The sequence below is a fragment of the Belonocnema kinseyi genome, chromosome 4 (assembly GCF_010883055.1).
Source record: "Belonocnema kinseyi isolate 2016_QV_RU_SX_M_011 chromosome 4, B_treatae_v1, whole genome shotgun sequence".
Lineage (NCBI taxonomy): Eukaryota > Metazoa > Arthropoda > Insecta > Hymenoptera > Cynipidae > Belonocnema > Belonocnema kinseyi.
Window position 1 is genome coordinate 114,575,940 of NC_046660.1, and position 22,139 is coordinate 114,598,078.

At 33.2% G+C, this 22,139-nt stretch overlaps 1 protein-coding gene across 2 annotated transcripts in view; it reads left to right on the plus strand.

Annotated features, from left to right (window-relative positions):
• Nucleotides 1-3,386: 3,386 nt before the first annotated feature.
• The window catches only part of LOC117171237, a 25,226-nt gene continuing 6,473 nt past the window's right edge, over nucleotides 3,387-22,139 (plus strand). The window contains exon 1 of one of the 2 annotated variants that reach the window (XM_033358343.1): nucleotides 3,387-4,444. In XM_033358343.1, the coding sequence (XP_033214234.1) occupies nucleotides 4,115-4,444 (330 nt within the window). In that variant the 5' untranslated portion in view covers nucleotides 3,387-4,114. The remainder of the gene's footprint in view (nucleotides 4,445-22,139) is intronic. The other variant, XM_033358342.1, reaches the window with a different exon arrangement.

A 22,139-nucleotide genomic window follows, 5' to 3' on the forward strand; every position in this document is an offset into this window, starting at 1 on the left:
TCTAACCGGTCAAGATTGGTCGGTTTGGGCGATTTAATCTCCTTTAACCCAAAAAGTGCAATGTCGTTGCGAAATATAAAGTTTTTGGAATAAGTTCTGAGGTTTAATGACGAAGTGGTAGAAGACATTTTTGAATTTATCCGCAGAAGACCGCAAATTTTCAAAGAAAAGGTGAATTTCTTTGATGATTTCGACGACGTTGATTTTCAAACGAGATTTCGCTAAAGAAAAGCTTGTGTAAATGTTTTGCTGTATCAAATCGAAGGAGCATTAGGAAGAAAATTAGGCGATATCACTTTATTTTCTTCCATCTTATCACAGATAACACGAATAAAACAGAAATATCACAGGAACAAAAAACAAATACAAATTCACTTTTTTTAGGTTAGCGTGGACACGAGCGTGGAGTGAACCTTGTTTGGATTTGGCGCGCACGGCCATATTTCTTTGCTTTTCACTCGAGCGACAAGTAGCCAATCACGCGAATGGTTAAAAGTAAAATAGGAATTATTTCGAAACGACCATCTGGTCAGATAACCGGGACCTCCAAAAACGTGATGGAACGCGCGACAGGATAATCGACGCTTAAATATGACATTACATTTAACCCCGCTGTCAGTTAACCAATGATTTAACTGAGGTTGATGGAACCGGCCCTAATAGTAGGCTTTGTATCTCTGACATGCGCAGTAGTGATTCATATGTATTTTTAAATTTACACATTGCGTTACATAACCTAAAAATACACAGAAATAACCACTGCGCATGCCAGAGATATCCGCGTACTGATACTACCAGCCCTATCCGACTACTGAGAAAAGTAGTTGTCGCTTACAAGTTCCACTTCCCGGGTGAACTAATCCGCCGGGCGGCGTCTCAATCGTCCTCCTCTAGAAAAGCATTGGTCTTATGGAAAACTCAATAATTAATATTAAATAAAAACATTCCAGATAGTTTCAGGTTACAAAATTAAGACCGACAATTTTTTGATGGGTAATTGATATTTAAAAAATATAAAAGTCATTGAAGTGTAAAAGGATTATTGGAAAAAGATTATTTTAAAAGTGCTATATATCGCTAGATTTTCAAAATTTCACATATTACAAGTAACATTTAAACGCGTTTAACAATTTATATTTATTATATATAAATTTATTCTAATGGAATTTCAATATAACATTATTAACATTATAACTTTACACGTGGTTATTATTAACAATATGCAATAAAAATGTGTAAATAAGTACGTGAAAAAATAAAAATCCTAAGAGAAAACGAAATATTATAATAAAAAATGTAACAAAACAAAATTATGATATATAGATATTTTAGAAAGTTGAATGAAGAAATTCGCGAATTTAATAGTTATCTTAATATTTTCTTCAGTATTATAAATTAGGAATTAAACCATTTTGAATGTTACTAATTCATTTTTTAAGAACGAGAAATTTGTTTGCCTAAATATCACAAGACAATCAAAATACATTTTTAATAAAATACATTTAAAATACATTTTTTAACAAAACACACGTGTAAAAGATGTCTGTGGGGGGGGGGGGTGAATTAAACGAATAAATAAATATAAGCAAAATACATAAATTCAGTATAAAAAATTTATAAATTCAGTACCATCATACATTCAGATTTTTAGTGTCATGTACATATCAATGTAAATACTAGATAAATAACACCTTTAAGGCATGCAGATATTCATTATTACTTTACAGAACTTAAAAACTATAAAAAAATCTTCAAAATTAATAAAATAGCGGTTTTGTCGCCAGGAGAATATTTTTTTTATATAATCAGATCTTCCAATTCTTTTTGTAAACGAAAGATATGAAATTTTTTTCAGATCTTTTCACCCCTAAAATTCCTATAAAAATGACTTCTTGACCTTTTGCGATATTTTGCATCGTTTGCGAGAATAATTCAGCAATGAATTTTTTATTAAAAAAAATAATTCTCCCGGCCTAAAAAATGGTTTAACCCGCCCAAAGCTGATATGTCTTTCTTCTATTAACAGAAACTTTGTTTAAATATTAGGAAGAATGAAAAGGTGGTGTTTTCCAGAAAATCTTAAATTTTCTCATCAAACTTTAAGAAAATAAAACTATAGTTTCTAGAAAATCCCACCTTTTTACTCATCCCAATATTTTCAAATAGTTTATGTTAATATAAGAAAGTCATTCTATCAGCTTTATGCGGCCTAAACCATTATTGAAACCGAAAGAATGATTTTTTTCCTACAAATTTAATTTTTAATTTTCCAGGGTCATTTTAATAGAAAGTTTTTAGACTTGCTTAGAAGTATTCCAAAATTTTTCCTCATTTGTCGGTGTTTACAAGAAAAGTGAGAAAATGTGATATGAAAAAAACTTCACCTGACGACAAAAGTTATTTAGTCCGCATAATACTCACAAGATATCTTTATTGTGAAACTAAAATTTTGAAAAGAAATTGGAATACATATATAATTTTGGGTTTTTTAAAAGCAAATCTTATTATTTTTAGAAAAACCTCCGCCATTTTATTAATTTTGAAGCTTTTTATATCTTTCGGTGGGTTTCAAAATAAAACAATAAAGGCTATCAAAATAAAAAAAAACGATAAATATCTCAATGAGATCAAAAGTGGTTGAGGATTCAAAAAAATTTAGGTTTTTAAAAAATAAAGCCCAAAACGTACCTACTTCCCTACTTTATAAATAATTCTTCTCAAATTTATATAAAATATTATTTACAATAATAAAGTCTCATATTTCTTTTGTATGCAGACAAAACACTGAAATTTCGTTAACTTATCTGTGATACAATTTTTTTTTAATTCTTAGTATGACTTCTATTTAAATTATTCTTTAATAATATGTGAAGTATAAAACTTCTAAAACACATACATAATGAGGACATAACCTTACCATCGGGATCCTTCACTTCTCGTTTGTTCTAATAATTTGTTCAGGTAAAAAATGTAGCTCACAGACATATTGACCACTTTATAAACTGTAATCCTGTCGAGGAATTGCTTTTTCCCATTCGAGAAGACGATTTGAACCTGAAGGAACTAAAAGAAGGGTCCGCTTTTCTTTGCCGGAGTTGTATCCCGAATTACACGACCTGCCCTTGTAACGACTCATATTCTATGTATCAAAAAATTCAAGGAAACGCACAAAATCTCATTATTATCAGCAAAAGCCAGAATAATACATTAAAAACCGCAATTTTTTTATTTTAAGAGTTTTGTATCATTAGACTCAATGTTTTTCTGGAGCAGGACGAATGACGTGCTATCTGGTGGCTGCCGGATGAGTTCACCCGTCATGTGGAACTTGTAAGCGACAACAACTGCTGTACAAAAGTTCGGGGAGTCGGATAGGGCTGAATACTACTGTTTTGTACAGTGGTTCTGCGCACAAAGGGCACAAAGAGAAACACCAAAATTTTCACTAAATTAATTATCATTGCAATTTTTGTCAAATATATACGAATTTGTACTTCTTCTTAGTCAGTTTTAGTAGCCTTTAAATCTGTTAAAATGTGGTCAAAACAAAAATTAAATACGGTTATCACTAAAAATTACAAGAAAAGATAAATGTCGAAATTTTGTTTAACCAACGAAAATGTTACTTCATGCGCGAATAGTAAATTAGTATTATGACGCGCACATCAGCCTGCACATGTGATATAGTTCAGCGAGAGCAGTTCAGCTGCAACAAAAATAACCAAAAATTTAAAGTTCAAATTGATTAACAGTTAAAAAGTACAAAATAATATTACAATTTGATACGCCAGCAAACGACTTAACAGCTGAGTGGTGTGAAAATAGCAGCAGGTTACCTGTTGGATCTGTCCTGATCGCACGTAGTTAATGTATAGTGTATATATCGTTTGTCAGTGCTCATCGGAAATCTGAAGATTCAAGAGAAATCCCATAGTAGTAAATCGTGAGTTGCAGAGGGCGGGTGTTCTCGATAATGCACGGGAATAAGCATTGTGGGTCTGTCTGTGGTGATGTTGAGTGTCAATTTATGAAATTCTCGTGTTGAGGGCAAACCGCAAAGCGGTGCCTGAAACCCTGAAACCGGGGCAGTTCGTATGGCTCGAGGCTTGGAAATATGGCCACTGTTTTCGAGAGTCCGTTCCTTTCAAATAGGTTGCGCCAAATTGAGGAGCGATATGAGGAACCCACGACTTTTGGCAGATGTGATTGCACAAGTTATAGTTATTTGGCACTGAGTGTGGTCCTTTTCACGGTCGGAACAGCCATCACAATTCTGGCTCTCGGGGATGTGGCTGAAGGACATGTTTTCTCCAACTTCGGACACATGTGGCTCGTCGGCCCAATTTTTATTTGCTCTGGGCTGATGGTAGCTGTCAAATGCATGCTCTACCTCAGAAGGAAGTCTGTGATTCAAATGATTTTCCATCAGAGACAATTGTTCAGAGTAAGTGTCCTTGACCTTCCTATAATGTAGAATGTCACGAAGATTTTTTTAAATATGTGTACAGTGCGCACCCAACCTAACTCGAATGATCTTATCAGCGATTAAAGTCAGCTGATTTCGTTTACTTGAATTTTCTTTGCTTTCTTTTTCAAGCGAATCATCTAACTCGGTTTTACATAATTGCACACAAGATATCAAATTTAGGCAGTGGCAGATTTCCCTTATAGGCTACATAGGTTGCAGCTTAGGACGGAAAAATTTGATAATACGACATATATCTTATTGTATTCAAAATCGAGTAGTTAATTTATTTTAGCCTAAGGGCGGAACATTTTTGTTAGCTTATGGGCGGCAAATACCTAAATCCGCCTTGTGAATTTATAATCTGTAAATTGAATTATTCACAAAATACGTTATACATTTTTCAGGAACTGTAAACACGCCTCTTCCCTCCTTGTTAGTTTTTCGATTGTTCTTAACAATCTGAACGCGTCAAGTATCTTGTGAATGGCTCCTGCACATTGCATAAAGCATATTTTTATTGTTTGAAACACAAATTTTAAGAAAGCTGAATGGAAATTGTACGCGAATAGAATATTTACTGTGGTTTCAATTGTGTCTTAATGTTCCCCACCCTTCTAGAAATAATCAATTGAGATCAATAAGAAACAGTATAACTGATATCTCAATTGTTCCGAACCGTGTTTCTTAATTATGCCAAACAGAATGGCAACGATTGAGCATTTTGCATTTCCAATTGTTTCCATTCGGGTACTTGGAATTTGCCACGTGATAGTATCACTTTTGTTTGGCGGGAATCATTTAAAGACAGTTATTTACTTTTTCAGAATAATATAAATTTGAAACAGTATACACTATAAAAAAAGATTTGTGTAAAATTACATTTCATATTATATTTTTTTATGGAATATTTAAACACCAAAAAAATACCCAAAGTATCTTATGTGTTTTAGATAAGTGGTAACGTGTCCGGCTTGTGTTTCTTCAATCTCCATGAAATTGTACGAAGTTTGAGCTTTCGAGAGTTCGAAACCTGTCGCCCTGAAAAATTTTATTTTATTCTTTCACATAATGAATTTTATATCTTCGCATGTAAAATTATCGGTCGAATTGGAATATCACACCAGATTCGTAAAGTTACTCCGATACACGAGGGTCCTTTTATTTACATCCACCAGAGATGTAAAATTCAATAGATTTTTTTTACAGTGTATATTATGAAACAAGTAAATAACCATTTTGTAAATAATTCTTACCAAATGAAAGTGGTGCTACGGAAAAAATGTGCTAATAGTATTTTATGTTCCAAATATAAAATCAGATGGGCGATAAAAATAAAAAAGTTGATTTTGTAATAATAAAGCAAAATTTTCTATTTTTTATTATGCGCTCTTGGATTGTTTTTTTTTTGTGAAAATTTTTATGAATGGTTATAAGTTTCAAAGTCGGTTAAGATTTAAAAAAATGTAAGAGAATAATTTAGAAACGTGAAACTTCAGAAAAGTGATTAAAGTATTAGTTTATTATTTTAAAATGCCAAGGGTTTATTAGTTGAATAAAATTAAATATTTCACAATTAATATTAGAGATAAAATGTTATTTTCAGAAAGAGGTCTAAATTTTTAATTATTCACAATTATGAAAACATAAATTCATGTTATAATAAAAAAAGTTGTTATTAATTCAACTTTCTAAATTTTTAGTTTATTAAAATATAGGTACTCAAAATGATGGACAAAATTCTTTCTAAATTAAACAGTGAATTTACATCAATGTCGGTGATGTTATATTCGGTAATCCTTAGATTATGACTTCCCTTTTACCCCTAATGATTGACGTAAAATCAACTTTTCCTATTATTCGCAGGGTAGCCACTAAAGTTGAAGAAAAAATCTGGAATAATTTCCTGTTTAAAAAAATTTTACGCTGGTCAATTAAATTCAAAGTTTAAGTTTTTGAAGCTGAAAATTTGGTTATTTAACGTATTTAAGACTAAATTGCAAATTAAACCAATCGAAGTGGAAGTTTTCTAATCACTGAGCGTTTTGAATATTTAATTAAAACACTTAAAAAAACGTTGATTAATATATGTAAAAATGACCAGCCTTATATAAACGTTTTATAAATAAAGCATTTGAAATTGTACAATATGGATTCAGAAGCCTTTAACGTTGTTTAATTTACAATTATGCCATGCGAAATTTAAATATGAAAAATATACATTTTTCATCTTGTTACGATTTGATTTGAATTAGTAAAAATACAGACTTCAAAAATAGCATTTTAAAATTCAGGTTTCTAAACTGCTTACATTTAAGCTTAATAATTTCTTAATTTTAAAGTTTAAAAAAATTCGTAAATTAAAAATAAACTCTTATTCTTTAATATGCTAAAATGTCGAAAAACGTCCATACGGTTACATAAGATTTGATGGAATTATGAGAATGACAACTGGATATAAAGACCAAAAATAAACTTTTTTTCAGACTATTAAATAAAAAAATTTTACTAAAATTACACAAATATGTTGCGTTTAATAGCAACGTTTCAGGAAGGAGAGAATATAAAAAATGTCTGTGCTTATGCAAGGAAAACCATTTGTTGTGATGAATTCCGCACGTATTCAATTCAATTTTGAACCTAATGAAATCTAAATGAATCTAATACTATACATTTAATAATTTAAAATCTTTAAAATAAAAATATTTTATGATTAGGCATTGCAAACCAAATTATTCCAAATATTCAAAATTTAATATTTTAAATATTTAAAACTATAATTTTCAAGAATTTTAAATCAAACTTATTTATAAATTCAAAATTGTTGTATTAAGGAAACTTAAAAGGATTGGATAAGTTTTCTACTAAAAATTAAAAAAGTTACCTATCATTTATTCTGAGTTTCAAAATATTGGCTCCAACCTACCTTCTATAATGCTTCCAATCGTTTTCAATGCGGTATCCATTATTCTAAGTTAGTGGTTAAGTTTTCACTACAGCATTTTGATTTTGCCTTCCCAGTGGGCACAAAACTATGAAAATCCCAAAAATGTCCTTGGGACGTTGCTAGGACGTCCTATGTCAGACCAATCAACGTTTCTAAGACGTCCAATGTCCTAAAGATAACCTAAAGACGTCTTAAAGACATTGAAGTTCTCGGGACATCTTTCGTACTGACATTAGACATTTTAAGAACATCCCTAGGATGGCCAAAAGACATGTTATAAAAGACGTCTTACGGATGTCCCAAATACGTCTCTACGACATCCTTAATTTTTTTGATTACTGGGTTAATTATTCACAAGCGATTTTTTACTCTGTTAAACAAATTCCAACAATATGAATTTAAAAAAAAGTAAACAAACGTTTCACAATAATATACCCGCTATACCAAACTGCCTACCTGATAATCATACTACATCACTGTCACATCGTTAAACGGAATGAATTTTACATTTTGTTAATCCATATACTTTTAAATTTTCATTCGGTATACCGCCTAAACATTATATTCTTTTGTACTTAAAACTTTTGTTAAATTACTAAAAATTTTATATCTAACCAGTAACAACGTGCGCGTCATGTGTGTTACAAACTAAAACTGCTGAGGTCGTATTGCAGGCAAGTGCATTTACTCAATTCAATCCGATTGGGAACAATTGAAACAATTAGTAACAATTTAACCGATTCAACCGATTCAACTTTTGATTACTCTTAATCGTTAATTAATCGTGTCCAATCGATTATTTCTAGGAGGGCAAATTCAGTAAGACGTTTGGGCTATTAGATTCAAGCTCTAACCTCAAGATTCAATCATCTCATTTTACTATTAACATGTTAGACTGGTCCTAATCAGTAATTTACACTCTATAAGGGTTTTCTTGTTATTCTGAAAGTTAACAAATATAAAGATCGTGCAGAAAAACTGATAAGTACTGAACAAATATTTTAGACATGTTTATTACTCGTGTTTTGTGTTCGAACATAAAAGACACGTATTTGTTTTCAATGTGATACTTGAAAATATCGAGATATACTTTGATATACTTCTTAAGGTTCCCAAAATGAATGTCAAGTTCGTTAAGCAGATATTTCCGACCAAAATTTAAAAATTTAGAGCATCTTCAAAATTTAGAAGCTTTTGTCAAATTTTCTTATAGATGGGTAGAAGACTTGCAAAATATGAAAATAAAATATTCCATTTCGATGAAAATTAGAAAATTTCTATACTTTTGAAAATTTTGTAAATCTTCAGAAAAATAGGAAAAAATATTTTTCTGATAGATTAGGAAATTTCATTTAAATTCGTCCCTAGATATCAAATATATTTATAAACTATTTCAGTGTTTGTTTATTCGTTGTGGTCCAAATTTGGTCGTTCGATTCTTGTTTTATTCAACAGGATTTTGCATCAATTTGATTATTGGACGTTAAATGGGATTTTTAATTTGGATTTTGGACTGATTTAAATTTCTTAAATTTTGACATTTTTAAATTCAATTAAATTTCAAAAATTTATTTGCTTTTCAACATTTTAAAAATTTTCAAAAAAAAAAGAAAAAAAAAATTAATCAGTTAAGAAATATCAATCCAAATTTCTACTAGATATAAAACATATGCATTTCGAAACTATTCTTATGAAATTTCTTAATTAGACCAAATTTCCAAGTTTGATCATTTTCAAAAATATGAAATTTTTGTTTTTAAGAGATCAGTAAGCTTAAGCGTTGTTTTTAGTAGATTTGAACATGATTTACAAATTATCTTGCTGAAGTTTTTCAATTGGACATAAATTATCGAGCGCGGGTTTCGTAATGAGATTGTAATCGTCAAATCCGTAGGTGCTTTGAGAACCTTCTTTAAAAAAAAACATTGCAGTTACAATTTATGGCTGTAATTCCTTAGAAGTTTAAATTATAATTTTCGATTCAAGTTCTAATATTCATGATATTGAGAAAACCTAGTTAAAGTGTTCGCATTAAACATATGAAAAAGAGCGCGAAGCGCGAGAGCGTACCCACGCGCCATGGGCGCGCTCAAACTTGGCGCTAAGCGCCATGAAAATGTGCCCTCACAGCGGGCATATTTTTTCATAATAATATAGTGCATTTTTATAAACAATTTTATTTATTTCGAACTTGCAACATTTTCTCCCCGTTTTTTTTCATTAAAATTATTGTTAAAGATTCTTAAATATGCAGGAAAAATGTGAGAATGGAGAATTGAAAACTCCAAGTGTTACGAATTTTTATCATCCGTCGCGCACGTTGTCGCGGGTGAGCTAGCGAGCACACTTAGACGACTTCGCGTGAAAAAATTCGTAACACCACCACTCTAAAATGTTTCCTGCATATTTAAGAATCTTTAACAAAAATTTTAATGTGAAAAACCGGGGAAAAATGTACCAAGTTCAAACAAATAAAATTGTTTATAAAAATGAACGATATTGTTGTGAAAAAAAACAGCAGGAGGTATGTTATACTATTTTGCAATGCTTGTGGGTGAATGTGTATTTTCAGTACAAGAATAATTTTTTATTTTTAAAACTTCTTTTACAGTGAGCGATTGGAAACATGATTTTTCCCGATTACCAAATTTTGAAAAATCATATTTCGAGATTTTCGAGTGTCACATTATAATAAACAAATAAGGGTCGATTAATTTAGAACAAAAAACTTTTTTAAATAGATGTGTGTATGCAGAAGGGAAAACTGCTTAACTTAATGATATGTGCGTACAAAAAATTTTCGAATGGTAACCTGAACTAACCTAAATATTCGAACTTATCGAATTTTGGGAACATTGTAAACCATAATTAACGTCCAGAATCCTGTATGAGCCTTTCTAAGGCAGCCGGGCCATTCGTTCAGAAATCTGGACGCCTAAACAGCCATTCTATAAACAATAATGAATTTCCTAGTAACGGACTTGATTTCGATAATATACCCGGAGTTGATTAAGTGTATCCAATCATTATCGCGCATAAACAAGGCAATTTTATTAAAAGGTGAAGGGAATGGTAGCGTACACAAAGATAGTTCAAGGAAAAAATGGTATGTGGGCATATATGAATAAGACATTGAAGCGAAAAGATATAAAGATCCATAGAAACATAAGATGTTGCTTGGAAAAAAAGATGTATACCAGGATAGGAATGTGTGGAGGAAAATTTGTCATGAGAAATGTGTCACGAAGAGTGACAGCTGAGTGTGATAGACGTCTGAAAGAAAGATTCCGGAAATTCATGGGCCCTAATGGAGGCTGTGGTTTTCGTAAAGAATATAAACCTTCTTATGGGCTTATTAGTTATAGATTGTGCGTTTATATTTGAATTGCGTCATACGATGGCTTTATGAAGCTTTCCACGTGTGATGATTTCTATAGAGATTGAACAGCAACCCTTGTTGGAGTGGTGTCGCGAGAAGAATATATTGGTTGAATAAGCAACATGCGACTTCTGAATTGGTCTAACATCTATGCCTTCTTCTACACACCCCTTATTTACACTTACCATGTACATTCCTTGATGCCCAACAGTATAACGAGCAGGGTCGGCGTGAGCTGTGTAGAATACTCCATTCTTGGCGCTGGACCGGGTGTGGAATTCCAATCCTAAAATTAAGGAATTTTCCTAATATATTTCTCCAGCCACCCCCTTTGTTCCACCACACTCTGCACTCAACACAGAAATCCACACTTGAGAAAATTATGTTCTGCTGGCTCTGAATTAACGAGGCTAAAACCGAATGAGTTAGAAAGGGATTTAGCTTAAAGGTATTTAATTTGCTTCAGATACATTTTTTATGATATCAACTAGGTTGATATTGGGCTATATCTTTATTGCATAAGAAAAAAGAGCAACCGATTTAAATTTAAACTCAAAGCGATTAGCCTTGAAAACTAAGGAACCTAGCAATACAAAAAAAATTCTACACATTTCGATGTGTCACAGTTGTACTCTCGAAAATAGTTATAGTCATGCTTGCTGAAGAGGAAAACTTCAATGCGAAATAAAGCTCAAGAATCGCGTATTGTTAAGTTACTAATGCAGTTAAATTTAATTTTCACCGTAATGTTAACGATACTTTATGCCCACATATTAATGTAAGAGAATGAGAAATAAAATGTTTTAAATCTCGAGTACTTTTAGACTTTTACACTTCTAAAATCGTGATTTCAAATTTTTATTTCAATTTTTTAATCTACTGAAATCTTATCTAAATCTTGGGAATTATCTATCATTATGCAAATGTTTAGTTTGATGGTCATAGTGTGTTACCAATTTTGTATGCATTCATAAGATCGTATTACTAAAATATCAGTACTTTTAAAGTTTCCGTATCGTAATCTTTATGAAATTTATATTACTGAAACTAAATTATAGTAATTTAACATTAAATCAGTTTATATACCATTTTTTTATATTAAAAAGAATATGTATTTAGAAAATGTCTTTTCGATATATTATTAAAAAATGTACAATTTTTGAATATAAACGCCTTTTTGGAATATTTAACTTTTCCTGCATTTTTTCAACAACTGAGAAAGGAAGCATACTTATTCGATTTTGTTCATTCATAATGCTTCATAATACATATTAGTACAAAACATGGAAGAGGTTAAATACAGGTGGAGCCTACATTGCCGGCGACGGCAAGATTGTTGGTTGCCGTCTGCTTTTCGCGAAGAGCAAAATACGAAATAAAAGCGAATTACGTATACAGTCATGCAAATACCTGAAAATATAATTTTCAAGGTCAAAACTGATCAAAATCGTGTTTGTAAAAAGAAAAATCGAAATACTCGATACTCGAAATGAGTTATGGTTCTGTTCATATTCTAGGAGTGATATGAATAACGAGTGGGACTGCTGAATACGTGTGAGGTTTTGAATGGAGGTGGGTGTCACCGAATGCAAACTCTCTTCAAAAAGTAGTATGGAAAATCCCATAAAAAAGGTTATATATAAAAAATAGAGACCAATAAAAAACTTACAGTAGCGGTAAAAATAAATTATTTTAAGTTAAATAATTCTTAAAGTCGAGAGTGTATGAATGCATTCTAATCTCGCCACAAAACGTTAGCAAGAGTTAGGGGCCAACATTATTAATGTGATCAGTCGCAGGGGTGCCTTCCCCCTACCACGTGGCGTTGGAAAAGGGGTAGGGTTGCGACCTTACATTATTTCTTTGACTAGTCACAAGGGTGCTTTTCCGACCCCTACGCGACATTGGAAAGGGGGAGGTGTGCGAGCTTAACATTATTTCTGTGACTAGATACAGGCCTGCCTTCCCGCCCCCACGAGATTTCTGTGATCAGTCATCAGGGGTGCATTTCCGCCACCACGAGACGTCAATAATAATTCTTAAGTCGCAAATCGACGATGAAGTATGATATATACATAAAACGTTTCGTTAAAAGCGTCAAAAGCCAAAAACTATCAAAATAACTACTCAATTACATGGCCTTACTATAAAATGCGTAAAACTTCCTTTCGTATGCTTGAAATATGCTTTTTGCCGGTACAGATAGTGTATATAAAATTATAAACTTCGTTAATAAAAAACAAAATTTTTTAAAGTTTTAACACTGAAAATTATATTTGCAGGTGTTTTCATGTCCAGGTTTGTAATCAGCGCATCAACATATATGATTATATGATTTAAAAGAAAAAAGGGAAGAAGCCGACAAGCCACTACGTTAAATATATCTATTCAGTTTTGAATAATATGCTAGTTAAATATTATTACACATGCCTGCGATAAAGATTCTAGCCACTTAATAATTTTTAAAATATTTTTGATACGTTTAATGCCACGTGACGAGTGGGTCACGTGATCAGATTCCTTCCTTACCGCCACTTTTTTTATTTCCCAACTTAAATTTATGCGAAACGCCACATCGAGTTGAAAATTTGGGATACTAAACAAGAAGCACTAAGAATGGTGGGTCTGGTCCTAAATTTGTATAATTATGAAATGTTTTTTTTTGCAAATTTTTTCTTTACTTTTTTCATAATTGTTAAAAATTAGGACCAGAACCACCTTTCTTAGTGCTTCTTATTTATTATTCCAAATTTTCAACTCGATGTGGCGCTTCATGTGAACATAAGTTGGGAAATGAGAAAGGTGGCGGTAAGGTAGGAATCTGGTCACGTTACCCATTCGTCGCATGGCGGTCACATGGTAAAAAAATTAACCAGTATGCTTATAGGGTGATTTTTTTAACTTGAGACTTTTAAATATCTCGAAAAAATAGGCACTCTATGAAAAAAATGTGTAATTTTATTTAATCACTCTGAGGAGTACATACACTGATGTTAAAATTGATTCCCCCACACCGCGTCCTGGGGACGAGGGTGAGGGCAAGTTCGAAATCTTAAATGGGAACCCCTATTTTTGATTGCATATTCGTATTCTCTGGAAAAAATGCGTATGATTTGTCTAAAACATTTGTCTCGTTTCGCGATAGATGGCGCTGTAATCGACGAAATTAAATTTTTCTTCATTTTACTGTTACTGAGAATGTACGCTTACTATTCTGCAATATATGAACAATAAAAAATACACCATTTTCATTGTGACACGACTGACATGGAAAAAAATAATTTTTCAAATCGCTACAGAATCGTTGAACGAGTGCAATAAAAACTCGTACATAAAAAAAATACATCGCGACGAACATAGGTTGAATCACCATTTGGAAGTCGGTTAAAAATAAGGGCAATAGAGCTTCGGATCTCTTTAGTAATTATTACTTTGAAAAACATGCCAAAACGTATGTCCCTTCTTGAGAAGTAATTATTAAGTAATACGTTTACACTAACAGTGTTTCCTGAATATTCCTAAATTTTATCTCTGGCATTATTGTAGATTGAGGTCAGCGGAGGCTATCGAAACATTACGGAAGTGTTTACTTTTTTCTTTCCTTAAATACAGTAAATTAGAAAAAATACATCTAAGCCAAAACTCATTTTAATTAGATCAAACATTATTCCGAATACCCCTGGCGGACCGAAGGAACCGAAAGGAGCCTTTGCAAAGTACTTGTAAATACCCCATTGGGTCCCCGTTTGGTTCCTTTTTTGAAAACTCAAAAAAAACAGCAACATCAACTTTTAAACTATTGAAATTCGGATTCTACCTTAAAATTTGTATTAGAAACTCACGGAGTAATCGCAATACTTTTTCTTGCAGCGTTAAAAACTTTAAAAATAAAATACGTGTCATTTACATGGGCCGAAGGCGCCTTCAAGTGCATCTTCTTTTAGTAGAAGTTAATAAGCGTTTCGTCGGTAACTTTAAGAATTTTGTCTGGATGCTAGCTCTCCATTCTAAAATTTTTCATGCATATTTAAGAATCTTTAATAAAAATTTTAATGTGAAAAAAACGGGGGAAAATGTCCCAAGTTAAAACAAATAAAATTGTTCATAAAAATGAAAGATATTGTTGTGAAAAAACTTGAGCTATTATGGATGCACTTGAAGTCACCTTAAGCAGAAGTTGATGACATTTTTCTTATTTTTAACGCGGCAAAAGAAAAGTATTGCAATTACTCCGTGAGTTTCTAATAGAAAATTTAACGTAGAATCCGAATTTCAACAGTTTAAAAGTTGATCTTGCTGTTTTTTTTTTAGTTTTTTAAAAAGGAACCGAATGGGGACCCTATGGGGCCTTTACGGGTACTTTGTAGAGGCTCCTTTCGGTTCCTTTGGTCCGCCAGGGACTACTTTACGATAGAGTATCTAACGGTGCGAGAAAATATTGAAATGGTGCTGGTGTATGGAGAAGCTGGAAGAAATCTTGATAATGCTGTAAATCTCTACGCTCAACGTTTTCCAAATAGAATTGTGTCACGTGCTTCATTTTATCTTTCTATTATAAAATTTACTACCGATGGAAGTGTTCAACCTTAAGAAAAAGACCCATACAACAACAGTCACTAGAGAAAATAATGAAATTGCTGTATTAGCTGCAGTGGCCAATAATAATCCTCACGTCAGTACAAGAGAAATTGCTCGTGATTCCGGAATGTCTCAGAGCAGTGTTTGGAAAATTTTGAAACGTGATAAATTTCATCCGTATCATGTCTCTTTACATAAAGATCTTTACGGCGTTTGATTCCCAAAGAGTCGTCTTTTACGAACCATGGAATAGTTAATCGACACAGCATGCACTAGAGTATGAAAAATCCGCAGTGGCTTCGTAAAGTCGAACTTCTTTTCTTTTTCAGGAAAGTTTTTATCTTTTTTCAAATTACATTAGGAATGTTGGTTGTCCAAATTTATTCATTGGGTTTTTGGTTTTATTTTCATGAATTCTGCACATGACAATGATTATGACATTATCCTTATTCAAAGTAATAAGTAGAAACATTATTATTTTCATTCAAATTCAAAGCTCGAGGCGAATTATCTACTCCTGAAATATGTCATTATGAAATGTTGAAAAATGAACCGTCGTATTTCTGCCTAATTTTAATATTTATAATCTGGATCTACAAAAATCAGTTTTATATTTTGCCGTTACTAAGAATCTGAAAACATGAAAATAATGTTTTTTGACGCCATACAGTTTTTTCTCTAATGTAAGAAAATATATCCTTAACGGAAAAATGGGTGGGGGGGGGGTCAAGCAAATCTTACGTAATATCGAGAGGGGATATAGGAAATATTTCTTGTGTCTTAGATGGGGGGGGGGGGGTGATCTCAAAAGTTTTTCGACCGCGAGTTGCAAATTTCACAATTATTATGTTATTTCACAATCACTACCTGTTCAAAAAAGATTTACTTATCGTCTTCTATTGTGAATTCTGGATATACCAAATAAGGATGTCTTCTGAGCGGGAACTTTAGAAAATCCGGAAATGAAAACAAACCGGGAAAATCCGATAATTGTCCTTGATTTTATTTTTGATACGGAAAGCATTTTATTTCCTTATAATGTTTCATGTTTCATTATTCCTTTGAGCTACGTGCGCTACTTTTCCCTTACTTAAAATTGAGTTTTGTAATAAATAGGAAAATGTATTTTAAAAATAAATTGTAATATTGCAATCGAGCAAATTTACGCATTTCGCAACTACCTATATGCATTGTGTGTATGTTTCTATTGTAAGAGAGATTTTTTTATTTATAACAAGGGAAAGGCAGGAATGGTCCGGGAATTTGATGGGCAAAACTTGGTAGACACACTGCGAATGTATTGATGTCCTTATAAAATCATTGTTAAAGAATTTAGAAAATAGAATATGAAAGGGTATCAGTTCTTGGATTTATCATCGGATTGAGGAAAGATCCTTCTTTAAGTTATACGTACTCGAGGGAAGCAATGGAGAAGTAAATTATACTAAAAAAATCGACGTAAAACTATTTAGTTGAGGCTACCTAAGACTTTAAAAAGTAAAAAATGTGAAATCTACGTAATAAGGAAATGTAGTCTTGTTTTACGATTACAAAATTATTAAATATTGTTAAGTAAAGACTATGGTTTGTGGGAAAAATGAAATTTTCAACAGCGACAATATTATTAGAAAAGTATAAATTTCGGGCTTAAATTTGCAAATTAAACGAAATTTTAATATTCCTGATATTTTGAATTATTGCTTGATAAAAAAAAATTAAAGAAAAATACTGCTTATAATTTTGTTCTCTTTTTGGTATTTGCTTACTTTTTGAAGTTCTAGATAGCCTATACCAGACAGCTTTTTAGGGGCCGTCCATAAACCACGTAGCCAGATTTTGGTCACTTTTGAGTCCCTCCCCCTCCATGTATTCTATCGTAAAAATTGTCTAGGCTCCCCTCGCCTCCTAGAAAAACACGTGGTTTTTTTATGCATGTAAATCATCTATTACAGGCAAACATTTTTCTTCAGATTTTTGACAATTGAGTTGACAAATGTATTCAGAATAAAAGTATATCAATGTAAAACCACGTACCGCCAGCGAAACCCGCCCCCTCCCCATGTTGCTCATTGTAGTCTTTCAGTGGCCCCCTCCCCTCTCTGGACAGGCTTCTTAGTTTATGGACGACCCCTTAGACTATTTTTCAATATAATTTGCTTCGTCATTACTTCAAAACAGCATGTAACTAAATAAAGGAGCTTTTCCGCCGTTTTCGATAATAAATCCAACAAAACAAACGATATTCTATCATTCTTTCTTCTTAAAATTCATTAATGTTGATTTTTATGATAACACCAAGGAATTTTGCATACCCAGTATTCCCGATAGCAAAAGATAAGTATATCTTTTCTGAACAGGTAGTGATTGTGAAAGAACATAATAACGCGTATTATCTGCACTTCTTCCACTTATATTATTTGTGACGAATGTAGGGAATTTTCTATTTCAAAAACAATAAAAGCAAACTTTCCGAAAGTTGCGGAAAACTGTACTTTGTCGCTTTATGAGATCTTTAGTAATATCCCAATTAACAATAATTAGATGATTAGTTTATGTATATTTTTTAATGATAAATTCTCATTTTTATATGACTTGTGAATAACAGAGTCGCCACTTCCCTCAATTATTTAAATTAAGATCAGAGTGGCCACATGTCAGAGAAAAAAAGTTTGTCAGGGAAATGGCAGGCAAATGAAGTTGCTGTCAAGGAAAATATAAATTAATATGTTTTAATATTATTTTGGAAGCACTTCTAATAACAGTATGAATATTTTTTCAATTTACATTCTTTAAAAATAGAATTCGATTCTTAGTTTTTTATGTGTAGTTATTGTATTATTGATAGATTGGATACATCCTTCACTTAATTGATCCATACTGCCATGCAAAACGTATTTTTCTGACTTGTTTCACTATTTTCTTTGCACATTATTGAGACGTTATTCGCTTTTGTAATAATTTCCTGTCAGAGGAATTCGTCTAAATACCAGGGAAATGGCAGGGGAATTGGAAAATTCGATCTTGTAGCCACCCTGAAGATTCACCCTACTTCACTGGCATGAAAGTGGACTTCTGGATTTGTTTAGAATGTTTAGATTATTTTGCATCTATACTTATTTGCAGTATAGAATGTTGTGATTTTTAACCATTTGAAACGCATACTAGACGCATAGATGATGGTTGCACGCGTGCGTGTGGAACGCGATCCTCGCGAGACTGTACGTTATATATACCCATTAAGCCATTTCCCTTTCGGGGTAGGCGTGCCTCACTCGGTGGGGGAAAGGAGTAGTGTGTGGAAGGGATAGAGAGTTTTCAGATTGATCCGGAATTCTCGTGTTATTTATGTAAATAACACGTTCGTTCCGCAACTCTGCTCCGACCCAGGTTGCTGATCAATCTCTCTAGCAATCACCCCAAGTGAAGATCCTCACAAAGTCGTTATGTAAGGTTCCCCACTTGGGTCCATTAGTGGCCAAGGTCTTTTATTTCAGGCGTCATTCACTCTACTGACACTCTTTTTATTAACTATTTGCCGCCATACTTTCCTGTCCTGGCATACTTCTCCAGCTTCTTTTATGTCCATGCATTTTTTCATGCAGGCTCTCGTGTTTCTGTGACTTCTTATGTCTCTTCTAACTAGGGTGTCATTCACACATTTTAACCATTCTTTCCGCAGTCTACCTCTGGGCACGCAGCCATTTACTTTACCTTGATACACTTGTTTCGTTAGTCGTTCAGTTGGCATTCTCTCAACATGCCCGAACCATCTTAACCGATTTCTTTCCCATGTGTCTACTAGCGTCTCCTCTGCACCACATTCTTTTAGAATTATCTCTTTACTTACTTTATCCTTCAGAGTTTTCCCACATATTATGCGCATGAATCTCATGTCAATTGCTTTAATTTTACTCTTATCTTTTTCTTGATAAGTCCATGTCTCGCTACCGTATAGTACAGTCGGTACAAATATAGAATTATTTATTGCCATTTTATCTTTATTTTATATATTTTTACTTCTGATGAGGGGGCCTGCTCTACCAATAACCTTCTTATCTTCGTTTATGCGTCTATCTAATTCCTCATCTATCTTCCCGTCCCTAGTAAATAAGCTACCAAGGTATGCGAACTTATCAACTTGTTCAATTCGCTCATCATTTAATAAAATATTGCATAGTTTTTTCTCACTCTTTCCTTCGAACACCATAGTTTTTGTTTTATTTGCGTTAATTTTGAGGCCCATGCTCTTCATGCTTGCATCTAGTTTATTCAACATTCTTTGTAAGTCTTCGATTGACTCTGCCATAGCAACCTTATCATCTGCGAACGCTAATCCGCGTACCCTTACTGTTTCGAGATCCACACCCTCTTCGTCGAAAAGAGCCATACTTAAACACTTGTCCATAATAATATAAATAACCATGAAGACATAACGCATCCTTGTCTAACTCCTTGAATAATATCGAAACAGTCACTCAATTTCCCATTCACTCTTACACTCGCTTTGATACCTATATATATTGTTTTTATAGCTTGTAGGAGCCATCCATTGACTCCATACTCTCTCAGGACTTCCCAAAGTTTACTTCTATCTACCTTGTCAAAAGCGTTTTCTAGGTCAACAAATGCACAGAAAACTTTTTTTCCTACTCTCAAACTTTTTTCTGTTATTTGCCTTAAGCTGAATATTTGATCCATACATGATTTTTCTGGCATAAACCCACTTTGGACTTCCCAAATCTTTGCTTCTGTTATTTTCATTACCCTACGAATAAGTATTTTTGAGTATATTTTACTTACGGTACTTAATAAGCTAATCCCTCTGTCATTATTGCATTCGCTTTTATCTGCCTTTCTCTTGTATATTGGTACGATTATCGCTTTTTTCCAATCGTCTGGGACGTCTCCCATCTCGGAACGTAAATTTATCAATTCGCAGTCTATGTGGTATGCACTCGCCACCGTGTTTAATCATTTCAGCGTTAATACCATCTACCCCGGCAGCCTTACCGTTTTTCAAGTTCTTAATTATATCCCTAACCTCAGTGACACAGACTTTCTCAATTGAGTTTTCTATCGCATCGTATTCATCGAAGTTGTGGTGTCCCATAGCTTCACCTGCGAATTGTCTCCTAAAATAGTCTCTGAAAGCCTCTAGTATTCCGTCTGCATCATATACCATTTCCCCCCTACTATTTCTCGTGTTGACAACTTCTGTACTTTTGTTTCCTTTTATTTTTTTATAAAGCAGTTTCTTGCTTCCTTCAAAGTCGTTTTGTATTTTCATCTCTTCTTGTGCTCTAATTGTATCTCGACGTTCCTTAACTAATCGTTTGAGTATTCTGTTTTCATGTCTATAATCATTTCTACGTCTATTTCTTTCCTCATTGCTGAGACCTGTGATGTTCCAAGTTCTCTTGTACGCTTCTCTCTTTGCTTTTTGGGCAGCCTGAACTTCATCATTCCACCACGCATCACCAGACATTCTTCTTACAACTGCGATACCACACACTTCGATCGTACATCTAACAAGGATATCCCGTAACATTGTCCAGACGCCCACTATATCTTTGTTTTTTATACGGTCCTCCCATGTTTCCCTATCTATGCTTTCAATTATCTTCTTTTGGAAATCTATTCGCACGTCCGGTTTCTGTAGGTTCTCAATTTTGATTCGCTTTTGTTTTGTTTTCTTAGTCTCTTAGTCTTTCATGCGCAACAATAAAGTCAATTATACTGCGGCTATTTCCTTTAGACCAGGTGTACATATGGATCATTTTATGCATAAACCAAGTATTTGTAATAAACAAGACCCCTTTCTAAGCAGAGCCTAACGAATTTATCTCCGTTATAGTTTGTTCTTGGATCCCCAAAATTACCTAGTAAGCTTTCTGTATCCTGATTTTGGATGCCCACCCATCCATTCATCTCTCCTAGTACAATTATTATTTCCCCATGTTCGCAAATATTTATTGTGCCATTTAAAGTATCCCAGAAGGCGTCTTTTACTTCTCTAGGATCACTATCAACTGGCGGGCAGCATGCTGTGATAAACAGTCTTCTGATTCCTACTTTCATTCTAGCCCACAGATGTCTCGGAGATACAATACAATGGTCTCTGAGATGCTGCTTAGCTCTTTCATTCAAAATCAGACCTACTTCTTGTTTACCATGTAATTCACTGTCTACTCCTGACCATATTTCAAATCCGCCTTTCAACACGCCGTTTTTGATGTCTTTGGTTTCGCATCCCTTTTTCTTTGTTTCAGACACACATAAAATATCTAGTTTCCTCACGTCCATAGTTTCACGCAATTCTTTCACTTTGAGATCATTTACTCCCCTAGCATTCCAAACACCCAGTCTCCATTCGTCGCCTGAAACATGACCTTTAGATTTTCCGTGTGCATGCCTTTTGTCATTAAAAGTTCCAGTCCTTTCTGAGGCTATTTTGTAGTTTGTATTATTCATTGTTTAGATTATACGCCCAACTATCACCTTTATGCAATAAGTTTATTTTCTGAGTGGAAATCATGTCAAAAGTTAAGTATCAAATCTTCATATGGTGGAGATTGTAGTTATAACGTCCGTCCCACCAAAACTTCAGTTAATAAGGGAGGGTTGGGAGAGGGGGAGGTAGAACTGGAACCGAGAGAGTCGTCTTGGGTTTGTGTTTTTGTTTTCATGCTGAGAAGGTCACTAACCTTCAGCAGCGTTGTAGTATATGGGAGTTAATATCCGGCCGTCTTCTCAGACCGTAACCAAAGCCT